The sequence below is a fragment of the Trematomus bernacchii genome, unplaced genomic scaffold, assembly GCF_902827165.1.
Source record: "Trematomus bernacchii unplaced genomic scaffold, fTreBer1.1, whole genome shotgun sequence".
NCBI lineage: Eukaryota > Metazoa > Chordata > Actinopteri > Perciformes > Nototheniidae > Trematomus > Trematomus bernacchii.
In genome coordinates, this window is record NW_022987593.1 from 9,024,453 (window position 1) to 9,043,865 (window position 19,413).

General features: G+C 40.3%; 1 protein-coding gene across 7 annotated transcripts in view; it reads left to right on the forward strand.

Moving 5' to 3' along the window:
* Positions 1 to 19,413, forward strand: part of inpp4b (inositol polyphosphate-4-phosphatase type II B) — a 149,144-nt gene that overhangs the window by 66,589 nt on the left and 63,142 nt on the right. For all 7 annotated transcript variants that reach the window (XM_034129527.1, XM_034129528.1, XM_034129529.1 and 4 more), the window contains 3 exons: positions 5,503 to 5,614; positions 9,515 to 9,584; positions 12,889 to 13,036. In XM_034129527.1, coding sequence (XP_033985418.1) covers positions 5,503 to 5,614; positions 9,515 to 9,584; positions 12,889 to 13,036 — 330 coding nt within the window. The remainder of the gene's footprint in view (positions 1 to 5,502; positions 5,615 to 9,514; positions 9,585 to 12,888; positions 13,037 to 19,413) is intronic.

The window sequence follows — 19,413 nt, forward strand, 5'->3', positions numbered from 1 at the left end:
GCTGATGTGCATCCATGCAACACTGATGTAGTTCCTTTATAGCCTAAGGATAGCTTCTTACATGTGGCAATTGCACTATCACTGAGAAACACCACATATTAACAACAACAACAAGTGGTCTTAATATATGGAGATTATTCTGCTGGACACAAAGTGTTAAGTATCACACATGTGTCTTTGCCACAGAGCTTATTTTCTGCATTATACAGAAATCCAATGGAAAAATCCCATTGCTTCATTTGGAGGATGCTAATTTCAGGGTCAGCCTACACAAATAAATCATCACCACACCACTTCATAGAGCTCACTGCTTTGAATCCATTCTCATAAGCATCGGCAGTTCACCACAATTAGCTCATACCGCCATGAACAGTGAGACCAGCAGCATCTATTCTTCTGCTCCAGTGTTATAGGTCTCTACAGGCCTGTGGTAAACAGAACAGGCGGAGAGGGTGAGAACAGTTTCTTGACCTTTTCTCATCCAAGCCACATCCTGACACCACACACATGTTCTGCGGTGTTCAATTGACACCATCTTTTTTGCTTCTCCTTTTTCCCATGGCCTGTTACTGTAATGGGCTGGACCAAACTGAATCTTGTTGATTTTACTTTTAATATTTAATATGCAGTATCTAGTTCCCACAGCTGCAATGCAATGGGAAATTATTCATGTTGACAGTACAAATTATTTATTTGTGTCTAACTAACCAGGAATAATGTATTTATGAAGATGTGTCTGCCAAAGTAGCCTGTATTTATGTAACACCAGGGATATTCTAACTCTGGTGTTCTTTTTCTACATAAACAGCTTTCTCGTCACCTCCCCCTTTAGACTTTCTCAAATTCTGTGAAATGTATAAACATTGCACACAGCCTTCATCAAACACCTTCTTTTGAGCTCCAGCCTGTATTGATGTGATTGGTTAAACGAAATAGTATCCTTTCTGCACATTTTCTTTCCACCTTGCTTCTTCTGTGAAAACAGCTTATCCGGGACTGTTTCTGACACTGGTTAAGCACCAGCATAAAAGTAAATGTAGTGTGAAGACACTTCTCGTCATGCAAGAATACAGAAGTGTGTGTGATGGGACTGGAACAAATAGGATGCGTTAAAACTCACAAATCTTGTGCAAGTATGCATATTGCCTCGACATAGCTCCCATTCGGCATATTACAGATGTATTGCAGCAGACAAACATATTTTTTACATTGCATAAATTTACATGTTGGAGAGTTTTATCACACTGCTGTAGTCGGGATAAATCATCCTGTTTTGGATGGAAAATGTGATGCTAACTCATCCGTTTCAAGCATAAAATGTCCTTACCAAACAGATTTGTTTATGAAACTTTAACACAAGTTACACAGCTTGTTTTGCATTAATTCCAGATTCAGACTGAGTATATGTATTTTTGTGGAAGTATCTTTCATCAAGAGGAAACCAGGGCAGTTTTTTCTTTGGGAATATACTTCAAGTGGTCCAGACAAGCCGGAGAGTGTGTGCTTAGTTTAGGGTCCCCTGGTGATTCTGGCCTGCTCCATGAACAATGCCTGCAGTGTAGTCTTATTGATTGAGTCAGTCCTCAAGTTGCAAAATGTGGATGTACTGCTGAGTCACATGGTAATGCCATTCATCCCCAATACAAATCAGGACTCTCAGTAACCCTTCTATAGCTGGCGTTCCCCGTTATTACAGTCCTGTGTCCCAACATCTGTCTTCAGTGAAAAGTAGCCGGTGCTATATTTAGCCCACCCGTCCAGCTTTATATAGGTCAAGAATCCCATCCACACTTCCCCTGCTACACTTCACGGCTGCAGCATTCCTGTTGCCCGTGTAGGATCCTGTCAATTATGTTTCTCAGACCACTCCTCCTCCAGAGGCAATGCACAGTTTCAAGGTGTCCTGAAGGACTAGATCCTCTGTGGGAAATATCCACAGAAAAGAAACAAAATAGCTTTTCCAGGTCTTGCTGTGTGTTTTTTTACTTCCCTACAGTTGAAGCGGGGGGAAAGCCGGTGGTGTTTTGGTCGATTTCCGTGGCTGTCAGGTCTTTTCCTCTGTGAGGCTTCCCACTGAGAATAGCACCTGACGGCCATAGAAATATTGCTGCTTTGAAGTTTTTTTTTATGAACTTCTCCCACCAAGGGCTGTTTTGATTCAGGCCAAAAATATATTACAATTGTCCTTCCCTGTGTGAACCTCTCTTCTGTAGGTTCACAAGGCAGCAGAAAGAGGGCATTGGTTGGCCACTTGTACTCCTCTAGTTGTCTGTTTCTGTCCATTTGACTATCTTTAAGGACATGCACATTGTCATCAACATAATGAGTTACAGAGCTGTACCACTTTCACTATATTCAGAGCACAAAAAAGTTGTGCAATTTTCATTTCATTTCAAACCTTTATTTATCCAGGTGTATCCCATTGAGATCATTGATCTCTTTTTCAAGGGAGACCCAATAAGAAATATAAGGTTGAATCTACAAACCAAGACAAAGCAACCATCTAATGTATCTCCAAATGTACTTAGAACATGACATTTTATATTTTCTTATTTAGGCTATGAGCTGAAAATAGAAACTTGCTAAATCCCAGCACATCACATCTCTGTGTTTCATAAATTGTTGATGTTGACTGTGCACTGTTCCTGTTCACTAAAAAAACTCATAACAAAACAAAAACATTTGGCCATGCTATTAAATCGCAGTATGCCTGCTCATTTCAACAAGGAATAGAATCACAAATAATTACGTTCACCATCTGTATGTGCTTTCTAACCACCAAACGGAAGTAATTATAGTGTTTACAGTAGCAGGGGAAAGGGCTAATAATGGTCCTGTTAATACAATGAAAATCCAGTGGTACTGTGTTTATTTCTCATTGAAAAGGAAGCTGAATATATTAACTCAAACTGGAACCATTATTTTGTTTTTGTTTGCCAAGTGTGGTGGTTTTGGAAAGCTAGTTAGTCTTATAAATCTTGAATTCCCTCTGGGTACCTTTTTAAAAAATTAGGGACATTCTCCTTCAGGGTATCATTTAATTGATTAAAGTCATTGTACGAGTTGTCAGATTTCTTTCGACCAAGAACCGCAGCGGGGCGGTTAGATTAATTGACGAACTCTCAAGGTGTCACCTCGATTAATTACCTGTTGTCTTCTCTTTGAATAGCCGGTGCTGTCTATGTTTATTAGGCAATTTCAGCTTGTGTATTTTGTTTCCAAGGATAACATTTATTAAACAAAGAGCCTCCTTACTTTTTGAACTTGGCAAGAAGTAAGTCATGTTTCAACTCAACGTCATTATTTTATTTTTGGGATTGTTATCGGATAATATACTGTGAATTCTCTTTAAATGTGTCTAAAAAGAAAGAGTGTTGTTATTTCTGAGAAGAGGCAATTGAAGATTTGACACACAGCAGGATACTTTTATTTTATAGACATGATGTATTGCCTCTTAATGGAGCAGTTGTTCTATGATATTTATACGCACATAACGCATATGGCTCATAGATCAGGAGCCTCTCAGACCAGCAGGGTACAGATCGTTTTTTAAAGCTAATCACACTATATGTTACTTCATTGGAAAATGTGTTTGTGAATTGCAAGGGAGGCTCTCAAAAGAAAATAACTGTTAAATGTAATGCTCTTTCCTGATAACTAATTCTCTTTTGAATCGTGCCAATTTCTTAGCAGCCATTTTAAGCACATTATTTGTGTCACTCTAACAAAGTCGTCTGATTAAGTGTTGTCATAAAAGAGATCCTGGGCCAATTAGATGGGCTTGCAGGCAAAGTACAATCCGCAGATTTGTTTCGTTGCCAGCTCCAACAGACGGAAAGAGATGGGCGGAGGAGAAGGGGAGGTGGGCGGGTGAGGGTGGGGGGAGTCGCGCTTCCTTTAATTCACAGCTCTCCACAGAATCTTCAAAGTTAATTTGGGGTCAGTTGTGCATGATAAAAGACTTCAGTTTCCAAAAAAAGAAGGTTTGTGTCACTGCCGAATGCACTCTGTCAGGAAGTTAATGTCTATGCCCTTTTCTTTGCTTGACTTTGTAGAATTTGTAGAATAAACCAGCAATGCTGCAAAGGAGCTTAATCAAATCTCCAGAGTGAGCTGCTGAAGAGTTATTTTCCTCACAGACAATAATGTATAAGGATTGTATTTGAACAGGTGCTGAGTTTACGTTTGGCTGCAAATCAAAAGAATCACAATATATCTCTCAGAGGCATGAATCAATTCTCTTAAAGCAGTCCTAACAAAACCTCCCCTGTCTGTTTAAACTGAGAGTTTTATTAGTGCAATCTAAAGAGTAGAAGGGGCCACTGTAACCCCTGAGGTTTGGATAGGGGCGACAATCACTGAATGTGATGCATGTTAATCTCCATCTCCTCGATTATGTGCGGCCCACTGTCATTACGCGCTGTTTGTTCAAAGTCAGGGTGACTTTCTTCCACCGCGCTGCTCTCCTCTGTTGCACAGAGAGGGAGAGAGAGAGGATGAGGAAACAGAAAGATGAGCAGTGGAGTAAACACTGAGACAGGTGTCTGGCAAGGGACAATGATTAGATTTATAAACCAAGCAATGTTATTTTCTCTGCTCGGGGACTGCTACAAGACATTAAGCGCTAACTGAAGCTCCCAGTGTCCCACTGCAGAGACACTTGTCCCTCATTGGAATCCAAAACATCCTCCTCTGTATTCCCTCGCATTCGTCCCTACCCCTCCTCCTCCAACGCTCTTCTTCCCTATCCTCTTTTCCCCTGGGCGCGATTATATTCTCCCCCTCGTGTCCGATCAAGATGGATCGGCCTTGAAAGCATATTTTCTGCTCCCATCACCCTTCTTGTGTTTTTCCCTTTTTACTCAGGGGTGTGTCATTTCCCCCGCTGTGTCCCCAGACCTCTGGCTGGCACACAACATCCAATATCTTTCTCCAGCTGGAGTGGAACTGAGCGCATTAGAGATGGGTCTGCTTAGGTGATCAGACTTGCTTGTGCGATGCCCAGGGACCATTTTTCTTCATTTGAGAGCATCTGTCTTGCTGCCAATACTATAGATTTTCTATCAGCTCCTTAATCATGGCTCCATGATTGGCTACGGGATTGGTCGGGCTCTCTGATATGAAAACTCTAGTATCAATTTCGTGTCTGTCAGGGCACACAGCCGGGGTTATTAAACGGCCATTTGAGCAGTTATACAAAATGTTCCTTCCCTCAACCCGCCAACTTCCCCTCTGGAGCAGGCTCGGGTTTATTCTACTTGCACACTCTTCTGCAAAATCTGTCAGTGAAAGAAATTGTCCCGATTCCAGCGTTAACTCCACAACCTGTTTGCTGCTCAGAGTAAGCTCATTAGATTTGGAGATTTAGAGGGCCCAACATGGAGATGTATATTTGTCAGGCCATTGGAGGGGAAGTAGCTCGAGGAAAAGATCATTTAACTGAACATACTTTTTATATACAGATTAAATGTAACTCAATTCCCTCTTGCTGTCTCCCTCTAGGTCATCTGATGGTGTGTGCGCAGCAGGAACAGTGGTGGTGAGTCGTTTGAAGATGGGGGAGATGGAGGAGGTGGACTTGGACCACATCACCACCGAGTTACCGTCACACAAGGTAGAATACCCGAGTGAAGACACAAAGCAGGAGTCTCCGTGCTGCAGATGCCTAGCGCTAAAGCTAGGATTAGACTGGCACTGCTCAAGTCCTCCAATGAGATTAAAAAAACTTCAGTAAACCCTAATAGGGATTTAGAGGGATGTGTGTGTGTGATGTCTGTCTATGTTGTTTCTCTGTCATTTATAGAATAGATTATATAGAGACTGACCAAATTAGCATGCCGACATTCATACACTTGACCCTGTTTGTGTGGGATTGTGTCGCCAGGCCTGCAGCCTTCCTTCATCTCACCAAGTGGCAGATGCTTCTTCAATGTGGCTTTTTTGCTGCTCCGCCGCCCCCGTCTCCACTCTAATCTCATACAATACATACCGCTTAACCCGGCTCTGGAGTGACTCACATAATCAGGCGAGAGAAAGAGGAAGAAAGAGTATTTTCCTTTAGAGTTTGACAGCAAGCTGAAGATTGTGTCATCCGAATGGGCTGCCACCTCACCAGAAATGAAGTTGTATGTACTCTGATTTCACTTAATTTGTTTCCGTCCACTCCTAACGGAGCCTGATTTGTTGAACATTTGTCAAGAGAGTGTGTGTGCTGTAGAGCCAGAGCCGGGTATTAAAAAGTAAAGAAGGAGCTTTAATGATGTTTCTGATCTTTAAAGGGGAACACTCAACGTTTTCTTTCACTACAGCACAGCCCTGCAAGGCAGTAGGGAAACTTAGTAGTCCATGTCTGCTTTGGATTTGCTGTTGTGTGTGTATTTTGTGTGTTGTGTGTATGACTCACTGTCTTATATAATTGACCAAGGGCTTCTACATGGCTGACTGGCTTTGGTTCTGCCCCCCCGCCCCCCAGTTGCTGGTGCAGGGAGGTTCCCTGCTAGGCTCCAGAGTGTCACTGACAATCTGCCCATGTCGCCTTGATGAATGTGTCGCCCTGCATGTGTGTGTGTTGTCAACGCATGTTTCCCCTTGTGTGTTGTGTAGAAGATGAGGGCAGCACAGAGAGAAGGGGTATGACAGACATTAAGGGGGGGGGGGGGGGTCACTTGAGACTCAAGACTCACTTGTGGGGAAGTTGTTGTTCAATTTACCTTAGCAGTGTGTGTGACCTGCTGCCTGAATGTCCTGTATGTGTGTGTGTTTTTCTTCCAAGGGCTTAAAGCACATGTTTGATCATTCCGGTCATTGCTTGAGTCGCTGCTACTCATGAATATCCCACGAACAGCTTAAAAACAGTCAGCCGAAACAAGAAAGAGACTCCAATCACCTTTGATCTGATCTCTTTACATATTTTAGTCATCAAAGCTCCATCGAACACACGCCGTTCGCTGCCTTCAATTAAAATGAGACTCCTTCTGCAGCTGTGATCCTTGGCTCATTGTTTATACTTTTTATCACCAGATATCTTTCTTGTATGCTTGCTGATATTCCCAGGTTGTCTGATTTGTTCAACAGACATGTTTTATTTTGGATTTTTCGTGTTTGTGTGAGCTTGGCTGTCTTTTTTATTCAGGATCAGTTTCTCAGAGAGGAGAGGTGATGGATAGTTCCTAGCAGTCATTAAAGTCCTTTTCTGGGGACAGGTTGTCCTGTCTAGCCGTGTTAAATGGTTCATCAAACAGGGCAGAGCTGACAGACAGCGAGCCAAAAAAAATTGTTAGTTGTCAGCATTGCTTTGATGATGAGTCCCAGACTTAATGCATCAACAGGCATCGAAAGCTTTTAGCATCAAAGGCCTAGCAGTTGTTACATGGACATATTTGAGTTTTATGAGAAGCTGTGTCAGGATGGAAAGGTATACAGTAGTTGTGCACTTGTTGTTAAATTAACTTGTTTATACTTAACACTATGCCATATAAAAGGGATATCGCAACAACAGTAAATCCACAAGAATGAATGCATCTGCTCTAATTTATAAGGTGCAATTTTTAGCATCTCTGGCAAATTAGCTTACAGTGTCACTTCAACAGCTGCGAAATGAAATGTGTTTGTTAGGTTGCAGTTAAAAAAGAACTGACATATCTTCTCTGCAGTATTTCTCTAATGTGTGAAAGTAATTTTAGATGCTGAAACAGTGTATTGTAACACTAGAAACTCCTTCTCCCTTACTCTTTTTCATTTTGGAGAAGTTTAAACTCAACTACTATAACCCAAAATAGTGAGACCTTTGCCAAACACATTGGTTAGCCCTTTGTATTCTTCTGTAACAAGAAATCATAAACCACTCTGTTATTGTTATTCAAAATAAAAAATGTATGCGAGAAAGAAATTAGCTTAATTTATCTATAATTTGACCTGGCTTACTTGAAATGAAAGAACAAGAGGATGCTGAGTTTATGTCCGAGTCATGCAGCTCTACCCTTTTACAGTCCTTGGCACCACCGTATGCCACACTCTGAAGTGGAAGGCCAACACAAGCCATATAATTAACAAGCCTTATGAGACGCTTCACTGTCTGCACCAGCTTAGAAAAGTTTAGTTTGACTGAGGAGGTTATGCTGCTCTGGAGTGTGTCACAAAGCACTTAAGGACTTTATTGTGGTACTTATGTTTGAAAGTATAAATGTGATAACTGTGTTTTTTGTCTGGATGTAAGAGCTGGACTGAGGAAAATTCCCAAAATATGATGTATTTAACGTAATGCATGTAAAGCCCCTTTTTCTCTAGATTCTGCATTTTAAAAAGTCTACTGGAAACTTAACAAAGTCAACCAGGGACAACGTATGATAACTCATGGAGCTGATGTTAGCCTTATTAGCTAGCTCCAGCTGATACACATGCAAGAGAGTTGTTATTTCAGCAGGCAAAATCAGAAAAAAAAAACACACAAAAACGATTGCCAAGTAGAAATAAGGGGCCTCTCATTATTCAAAATAGGAAACATTTTGAATGGTAATCTGTCACTGTTATAATTGCTGTGTAATAATGTGTCAAGTGTGAGAATGAAGGGTTGACAGTCAGAGTGGGTTTGGTAAACTAAACTAGAACATTTCATTATATGAAAAGAAGTAGAGGTGCCTATTTTATTTCCTAAATTCCATCTCCATTGTCGGTTCACTGAAAGAACCCCATTAAAGATAATAGCTCTGTTGCCAAGTAACACATTTTGATTGAAGATTTCAACTGTGTCGCTCCCCATCCGTATTAGTGAAGTGAGGTAAATCCAGAGGACAGGACACTTCATTTTGTATTTTTATTATCTCATTTGTTCTGGACATGTTGTTGTTTTATATGAGAAGTATACTGCACTGTCAATCAGTTGATGTGTGCTGTCAAAGGATGAAACAACTATTTGATGAGTTGATGGACTGAAATGGCAGCAGAGAAAATACATTCGTAACCCGCTACCCAGTCTGTGAATCACAGCTGTGTGTTTTCCTTCAGCTGTCACCTGCTGTGACACCACTGATTGCGGTGAAGGCAGAAGTGCAACACGCTAACATTTGAAGGAAAATAGAAAGCAGGTGTTTGATCTGTGTGGTTCCTTATGTTCCTTAGTCTTTAAATGTAGTGTTTGTAATCCGCATACAGCAGTTTCATTGAGATGAAATGGCATTATTGTAGTAATGCAAAGCAAAGATAATTTTCATTTTCACATGAAACCATTAATGCATTATATCTGTAGCTGTTTATAAAAAAATTCCACACATATATCCACATACATGTTTAGAGTTTATGTTAAAAAAATGATGATTAAATGTCTGTCAACTACTGGTATTGAATACTTTAACTCTCAGTGCGCTGTGAGCTGTGAATTATTGTTCATGGCTACTTGGCTTATGGGTGTGGTCATTGTACGTCATTATCATGATTAAAGCCTTTCTGGTCCTCAGAAAAATACCATTATTACATTTGATTAATATATTATAATAATGTATGTTCTCTTTCTTCCCAGTGTCCCTTGGTTTGTGAGTCTGCGTCCCATTCCTGCATCGACAGAGACAATAACCCACTGACAGGTCCAGGTAAGATTCACATTTGAACGCCTGTAGTGTGTAATTCATTGCTAAATAACATGGCAACCAAAAAAAACAAGTGTATGTGTTCTCTGATGTTCCTTTCTTTCTACTCTATTCTATCCTTTAAGTATCCTATTTTGTTGTGGAATGTATATTTCATCCTGCTTTTAGTAGCAAGAAAGTATAGTGTGAGACAAAGGTTGGTTCTAACCGAAAGAGAAAAGGAAGCACTTCTCGCTGCGGGAGATTAATTTCTTGGCAACCCAGAAAGCTAGAAATCTCACTGGCAGAGAAGGAGCGAATTCTACAGAGAAAATGAGAGACATGCAGACAGAAAAGGGTTCGACTTGAAAAGGTCAAACTCCTGCTGCGCTGAAACTTCACAGACCTTTTTCAGAAGACACTTTGGAGACTAGTTTCCTTTTTTCCTCCCATGCATTAAAGTGTTCCACAGATCCATTTCCTATTTTATCCAGATTTCCCGGCAGCTCCCCACTCTCCCCCGCAGCCTTACGCCTGTTGTCATGGTGTCATTGTCGCTTACTGTTTCTGTGGCCATTAGCTAGTGAAGTGCAGCCGTGTTTGCAGGTGCACATCTGCAGCGCGTCAAAACAACACCTTCCCTGCAGACCCCGGCAGATTGAGTAATGCAATTTGCTCTTCCACTTTTTATTACCTTCTGAAATGAGCATGCAGAGAGCGGGGAGGGGGGGGGGGGAACCCACGCACAGCACATCTCGGGAAGTCATTTTCTTAAGAGGTGTCGGGAAGGGAAACAGAGGCGCCTGATTGGTGGTCAGATTAGTGTGATGGCAGGGGGGAGTTCAGGGGTTAATCTTCCTCTCTGACGGCGGTACAAGTCAGCAACTGTCGCTCTTCTGATTAAGGGTTGGTCCTTCACCCCCTTCTCTCCATGCGTCTCCTTGTTCCCATTTATTTTTGTCATCCATTTCACTTTCTCTAATCCCCTTGCCAACAATGCCTGAGTATACCATGTCATCTAGATGCAATTATGAATCCTTTCTGGGGTGATTCCAGGGCCAAGCTTAACCTTAATCATCATTAATTTCAACATCAACTTCAGCAGTGCAGAAAGAAATAATAAGCCTCTCTATAGTCTATTTGGCTAATGGCTATTGTCCTTCAGTGGAGCTCTAAATGTATGTATGTGTCTTGGGTACATAGTATATCCATACATAATGTTTGCAAACTAATAGAAATTGAGTTAAATCTAGCCTTTTTAACAAAAATCTTTAAAAAAATCGAAATATTGTTGCTGTTTCGATGTGAACATGTGTCTCTTGAGTGAAATAAATGTTTTTGTATGGAGAAGTGTCGTTAAATGGTTAAGAATTCTGCCACACAGCCTTAAAAATGGCATAAGATGCTCATCACGGTTACGGTCTATGGCTATGTCCAAATTAAATCTTGTCAGGTGCATAATTTGTAACTTTAGAAGTCTGCAAATAACACTACATTGTACCTCATGTTAACAAATCCAAAGAATTGACAAAATACAGTGGTTATAAGCCTGCCTTTGGCCACTTTGGTCATGTGACATTCACCCCCTCCTCCACTATGCGCGTGTTAACGTTTGAAAAGATACTGTCCATGCATCCTGTGCTTCTCATCGCCCCAAATAAAAAGTGATTGGTTCCATGCAATACAAACTACCCAGAGCATTTCGTCCCATAAACCAGAATGATAAAGTGTGAAACCAGACCTTCCATCAGCACTGTGGAGAAAGCTCTGGCTCTCCAAGGCTAACAACTCATTAGTTTGCCTTTCAATACTTTCCAATTTCCTTACCCCATCTCTGGCCCCAAGCCCATTCCTTCCTGCTGAAGATATAATTATCAAAAAAACAAGTCTGAAATATCTTTATCTTTAACAACAGCTTGGTGTTGTAGTAGCGGAACTCACTCAAACACGAGTAAATAATGAATTCATTGGGGACTATTTTCAACTGTGGATTAATACACATTTGCTCCACTAGCAAGTATTCGATGCACCAAAACGATTTATCTAGGGCTGACTGAAAATGAAATGCAGTGACCACTCGTATTAATGAAGAAACATGTCACCAATGTATGTGTTTTTCTGAGGGGCAATTATTGATGTCTTAAGCACCAGGAATATGCTGCTTTACATCAGGCGTCGGCTACAGGGACAATATTTGTTAGTATGATACATTTTTAGTTTTATGGGATTTATTAACGTTAAGGAAAATACTGCCAGAAAAGCATTCTCGCTGATGCTGAAGAGAGTGATTCATACATTGCAATAATCAAATTAACATCTCTTCTTGTTGGCAACTTTTCTTTTTATGATCACCAGGTTTATGTTTTGATTTCAAATGCTTGCCCAAAATAAATGTAGAAAACAAAATAACTCATGATGACATTGCATCTTATATTAAAAATCCCCGTGCTTTGTAAGAACTCTCACTACAGTGCGCCTTCTCGAGCCCATCTGCATTGAAGGGCATCACTGAACTTAAACACTCGAGGACAAATGACGTAGCCCCGGCAGGATTACTTTGACTCGGGCACTTAGACAGATGACTTTGAGAGAAAGGGCCATCTGAGGTCAGATCAGGGTACAGTGCCGTATGAAGGGTTTGGTGAGGGGAGACTTCTCTGTGCTGTCGGCAGGAGCAGAAGTCAGACTTTTAAATTCAAGCGAAAAAAACATTTTACTGGTGCCACGCATTTCTGACTGCCTAGAGCAAGATTGTCAACGTTTCACCCCGGGTGCTTCAGCTCCGACTTATTGAGTGACTTCCTTTATGACTGCAGCTGTGGAAACGGAAAGGAGTGGTAAACACTGTTCAAGGCAGACAGCTTTCTTGCCCTCTGCTGCTAGCATGCAGATAAGAGCATTAGAGCTGTTTTGGGCTCCAGCCTTCGATTGCTGCTATTAGCCATTTTGAAAAAAAAATGAAGAAGATGGGGCTGCATCTGAGCATGTATTTAATGGGAGGGCTGGATGCTGCTGTTAGCCAGCGAAGAGGGAAATAATATTGCAAAGATTAACAGCCACTGAAGTGGAAAGAGTAGGAATTGGAAGATGAGCAACACCTTATCTATGGCAGACACATGTATTGATTATAGATTTAAATGTATGCTTAAAACCTCATGTGACTTTTGAGGATTTTCTGTCTGTCGGTCATTGAGGTTGCCGGCTGTCAAAGATGGTTTAGATCATCTGTTTTACCTTCGGATAGTCAGAACTATCATTGATGAAAACGCGATATATTTTATGATTTGTCAATATGCCTTTCTTCTCTTCCCGTGTCTCCCTCTCTTAGTGTTCAAGAACCCAATATGCAAGGTGTACAGATTTCAAACAGTGGAAAGCAAATGGATGCTGGTGCGGGAACAAATGGAGGAGTGCACCTTGTCGTTTAGCATCCCCAAACAGCTGCTCTCACTGTATATTCAGGAGGACATGAGCAGGTAAGTCACTCTCTAATGTTAGCGTTGATCCTCTAGATGTCACTGCCAGCGTTCCTGTTGCGTCAGAAAGCTAATTTCCTTGTTTGTGCATTCATCAACTAACCAGTCAATGAAAAAAGTAAACTCCGACCAGGTGTTACCTCATTGTGTGTACAGTATGAGTGTGTGTGTGTGTGTGTGGTTTCGAAACAGTCACTCTCGACCCAGTTCACCGATGTAAATGATAGTTTAAAAGTTCCGCCTGTATTTGGAGAGGGGTGAATTATTCAGAGCTGTTTAACACTTCAAAAGAAGCTCCTATGCCGATGAATCCAGAGAACGACAAACATTGTCTCTTTCAAACACACTCTCTCTCAAAGAGCTTTGTAAGAAAGCTCCTTTCACATCCTGCCACCGGTGGTTCATCAGCCCAAATCTTTAATTTATACTCCTTAAAGGAACCATACTATATATGAGATTTAGAGGATTAGTCAGTAGTAGTGAACAGCTCTCTGCTATGTTGAGATACAGTTGAGTGATCGTGTACTGAGCAGTGAAGGAAGTCACACATGCATGTCAGTGATTTTCTTTATGACATTGTTGTCTCTTTCCGCCTGAATAAGAAGACTAAGAGAGTGACCTGAAGAATACACGTTCTTCATAAGAAATGTAATGTAGTCATAGTGCTTTACTAGTGGTGATCCAAACATTACATTGAAATGCTACCTAATTAAGCTATTAATCATATTATACTTAATATTTTTGGTAATTAGCGTTATCAGTATTGCTAGCAACCTAAGAATTACACTGCAGTTATTTGTGTCACACGGCAGATTGTAGATATAGTTCCTTATTAAGCTTAATTCATTCTATGTTATCAGAAAGGGACTATAGATAAGGTTGCTCGCTGAAATATAGCAGAAGAACAGTAAGTGGTGTGTCTGTTAGGAGCGCAGCCAAAGAAACATGAAGTCAAGTCAGTAGATTGCCTTTTTTCCATCATTGTGGTGCAGATTGTTGTCTCAACACTGCACTAGTTTTCAAAACCAATCTACTGTCAGAAAAAAGAAGTGGCCAAAAATCATTATTATTCTTTTTGAATAATAACTTCAAGGACACATATAATGCAGCATGAGGACACGACGGGACTCAAGGACAAAACTGCAATGAAAGTGCGGTCCAGCTGATAGTGTGTGAGCATAAGTCCAGGTTAAGACAGGGACAAGGAGAGGTGATGTTTCCCCAATCCCTGAGTGTGAACCTGTAATTAGATCCCGACCGAGCCCACCTCCCTCCGGCGCGACCAGTGTTTGTGGAGGCGGATCATTCCTCAACTGGCCTGTTGTCCCTGGCAACCCCTTCTCACACATTACACTCAAAGACATCCAGACAAACCACCCTTTACTCGCTAAAATACAAAGAGAAGACACAATAAGATGCAATCAGGGACTGTGATGAACTTGGTGGTCGGGGGAGGAGAGTTTGATTTGTAATCACAGTTTGCACCTGAAGGGTCACACAGAGTTCAATGCCACATTCACACACACACACACACACACAGAAACAATCACACAGCTTGTATTGACTAATTGACTAGCTTTCCCAGACCATGGTTCCCACATTAGATTAGATTTACTACTTGTTGTCCCATATTGGGAAATGTACAGCGTTTTAACAGCCATTACACATGAGTTAAAATATGATCAAATGTAATATATTCAAATATAAAGGTCAATATGAAGAGTTAATGTAAACGTATCAACAGTAGAAAATATATTTATCAAGGTTAGGCTAGTTTATGAAGCACATTTCAACAGAAAGCAATCCACAGTGTTTTTTATTTCAATGTAAATGCAGTAAGGTAATGTGAGTACAATATCGAGAGAGGCGTGTGGCGCAGTGGTTAGAGCGTTGGTGTTCTGATCAGGGGGTTCAAACCCCACTGCAGTCAGCATGTCGTTGTGTCCCTGAGCAAGACACTTCACCCCAAATTGCTCCTGTGGGGATTGTCCACAGTATGGAGTATGTAAGTCGCTTTGGATAAAAGCGTCTAACAAGTAACATGTAATGTAATAATATCGTTCAGGGTTATTGAAAGGTTTCACAGTTGATTACGGTAAAGAAAATGAAACTCTAAAAATCATTTCTAACCCTGATTTCTATTTAAATAAAATATAAGCTCGTTAAATTATAGATAATTATAGATTATTTATTAAATGACTTATCTTTCAAATACAGCTCCTGCGCACACAGCAGGCTCCAAAGCGTGACTCCCATATACAATGTTTGTTTATTAACAGGGACGTGTACCGTATCTCCAGCTCGGTTAAGCATCTCTCTTATAATCCTCTGTAAATGTTGTCTTTCTCCACGGTGCCTCTCCATTTAGCCGATTCTGTCAGCCAGCCTCACCCCGGTGCTAGCTCGGGGTTTTTTAATGATTCAGTTAGTGCTGCGAAGTTGTGAGAGCAGCGGCGGATGGTGGGTGGCTTAGTTTGCTTCGCCACTCCGAGATAATCTTGGATGTTTCTCCCTTCTGTTTGTGCGCTTTGATGTTTACAGTCATGTTTTAATCTAAGTCTGCGCACACTGAGGTGGATGATTCTCCCTCTTTCCTCCAGTGAAGCTGCTATGACTCCTATTGTGTGTGCACGCGTAAAGATAATTAATGCATGTGTAGCAAAGTGTCAGTGTGTGGGTGTCGATTAAACCCCATTCATTAAGAGCTGTCTGCTTTCTCATTAGTGGAAAAAAAATCATGTCCGTTCTTTGCTTGTTAATAAATACATACTGTGATTGTATATCAACTGAAGATCATACAGGTGACATTTTGACATGCGGCGTCACTGTTTCCAATTGTTCTCTACGTCCAGGATCAGTATTAATGACTGCTGGTTGGATAGGTCTGGTTTTGTTTTTGTTTTTTTTCGATGCAAGCTGCAGGGTTGTAAACAAAGGGTTTGCTTTTCAGTCTTCTCACGCAGATTTTATCCCGCCACACACACACAAAGCCCTGTGTGATTACATTTAACTGGCACTATAACGCACCATGAAATAAATGTGCCGCATGACAGGCCTCTGCTCTTTATGAAAGGTCTTTGTTGCCCCAGTCATCTGTTCAAGTCAATTTGAGCATATTGTTCTACTTACATATTTGTCCGTCGCTTAATTCTCCCTGCATAATGTTTGAGTCAAAATGAATGATTAGAATATATCAGCCACTACGTGTCTTTTAATTAAATTCCAATCATTGTGTTCAGCCATTTTGAATTCTTATTAACTCTAACTCCCTTTCTGCCTACTTCTCTTTTTATTTGAATCTACTTATTCATTATCTTTTAAGTATACTTAAGTGATACAAACAGAATGCAATTATTTTATATATATATATATTTGATGAATGTATATCCATCAGACACTCATTATCAGGCATTATATATAATAGTTTAAAAACAAACCAGCCATATTGTATGAAATGTAAAACTTGATCATTTCTCACCACAGTATGAATGTAAATCAGAATAATGTTTATTGCCAAGTAGTTTGAAACTTACAAGGAATGTTCATCGGTGTTTGCATGAAATAAAGATAAAATCTATGTAGAGGGAACAAAAATAAGTGCTTTTGAAAGGGGCCGTAATCCACAATGTGTTTTATACCCCAAACTATTGGACCATGAAAATTAAATTGCAGATATTTTACTTTTTGATGGAACACTTTTTCCAGATGTCTGCGGTTAGAGGTAACACGAACAGACCTGATGGACGCTGTGACCTTTGTAACATGCGTACAGCTAATCAGCCTACATGGCTCTTATCTCACCTTTCCCCAATCACACCTTCACTTTCCAGACAATAGGCCTCTGATTAAGGAGGTGATACTGTATCTCTCTACCCACCGTCCCACTGCCTTATCACACTCATTTAGCAAGCAGATATGTTTCCCCATTATTTTAGCCATTATCTTTTATTCAAAGCGGGATCATCCACCCTGCCCTCCACTCCAAACTTCCCAACACAAAATGAAAACTCTCAAGAGACCATTTGACATCCACTTTGACATGATGCACGAATGGCGGTGGCTGAGATGTATAGTAAGAGGTTTTAGATCCATAGTGACAATTGTGAATAGCATTTATAAAGGGCAATGTAAGGATCAAGTACCATTTTGCATATTCTATGTAAACTAGATAAGTAAAGATCGTAGACCCTTAACCCTTAGATGCACGAGTGACTGGACCCTACACTCTTCCATAAGTGGGTCAAAAAGGACCCGTATTAGAATAATATGTGTTTTTATGCCATTTTTGTCATTTTGGTTAAGAAAAATCACTTGTATAATATTTAGTATTATATTTTGGTTCACACTAGAAATATTTTATATTTAATTTTTCACTATTTATAATTTTAGACATTTTCTTTTACATTTTGAAAAAAAACGTTTTCCCATAGATTTCCATAGAAAATGCATGCGGGTCATTTTTGACCCACTTATGGAAGCTTGAGGCATAATACAAAAACTACAATTTCTTAAAATGTAAATTAAAATGTGAATGGCATGATATCCAAAACATGTTTTTTGAGGAATAGCTGGAATAGGAAATGATAAAAAACATGTAATTACAAAGATACTTCAAGAAAACCACCTCACCGGGTAAAGAAAGACCCACTTAAGCTTGGGGTAGTAATACAAAAACTACAATTTCTTAAAATGTATCAAATTTAAATTTAAATTTTGAATGGCATGATATCCAAAACATGTTTTTTGAGGAATAGCTGGAATATGAAATGATAAAAACATGTAATTACAAAGATACTTCAAGAAAACCACCTCACCGGGTCAAAAAAGACCCACTTATGCATCTGAGGGTTAAAAGGTAATGGCTCATTGATGGTGTTCAAGTGTTTACGCGGGAACAAATATATTACTCTCTATTTGAGGAATCTACTTCAAAGCGGCTGCCCATTAGCTTGCATTTATGTAAAATTATTGATCTTTTCGAAAAATTGTTGTTTTTCTCCTTTTCTCCTAATGGCACTCTCATATACAAAAATGCTAATCTCTCAACCATCTTGTAAATAAACATGATTATTGATCTCTGTTTCAATCACTTGATAATTCAGAAGGATTTCATGCACTACTTATACACCAAAAGCAAAAATGATGCTTCCTTTGAATAACCTTAAATCAGACGCATGCCTGTGCTGCTGCCCATGGTCCTGTAAGCTCCTTCTGCTCATGGTAATCTGGAGTGTACTTCCCTTTGTGAGGAAGCCCCCTGTCTATCTTCCGTTGCCATAAGCATAACTTACTGACGATCACCTGCAGAGCGTGTTGGCAGAATCCTGCAGCGTGTGGCGCCTTTCCTCCTCGAGGTTGTTTCCAGCTGCAGGTTTATTTAGAAGTACACAGAGGCGAGGAATGAGTAAAGTGTTGTATGTGATGTAACATTTGTTTTACAGGGGGCTCAGTGTTTTTTTAGCTGGGCTTGAGATCATTAGCAAATGTTTGCTTTATGTATATGAAGTAAGCTGATTGCATACTGTGCTGGAGTGTGTGTATATTAAGAGTCAGTTTACCCACATTGTAATACATATTCTCAATTACCTCTAGTTGTTTATCCCCTGCAGATGATATTTGGTTTAATTTGCCATATTTGATATATCCCACCCTGAGATTTCTGCCTTTTTCCTAGACATTTGATGTAATGGGAATTCATTTGTGGTGTTTACTACAGCCCGTCCAACACTGGGTTGTTGAGGTAGATACTGATATTGACATATAGTAAACAATCTGTTATCATGTTTTTTCTTGTATTGTGACCAAGATGCATACTAGTCATCAAATTTAAAAAGGTCGTATTAGTGTTTTAAGTGGGTTTTTGTGCATGTAAATGGTCTGCAAAGGCTAAAATTCAGACACCCCCCCCCCCCCCCCCCCCCCCCCCCCCCTGCCTGAAACACCTCCTTTGCTTTCTTCCGTTACACAGTGACATCAATATGTAACTCGCGCTTCTATTTGCTATCCCTCCAATTCCCTTCACCAATCACAACAGAGCCGACCAGCTAACCAATCAGAGCAGACTGGGCTCTGGTTTCAGACAGAGGATGAAAAGAGGTGCTGCAGCACAGGCAGGCAGTATGAGAAATGAAATCATGTAAACATGTCACAGTAAGGCATGAAATACAAATGTGTACGTGAAAATTAGAATAACAGGGCCCCTTTGAAAGTGATAATTGAACATGTTAGTGCTCCCTTAAAGCCAGCTATGTGATGGAGATGCTGTTCCTGAATTAACGTAATCCTTTTTGGCATAATATATTTGCAATCACTTATTACTTACTACCTTCCCGCAAGGAAACAGTGGGAAACAGAGTGAGTAACAACGATAAATACCT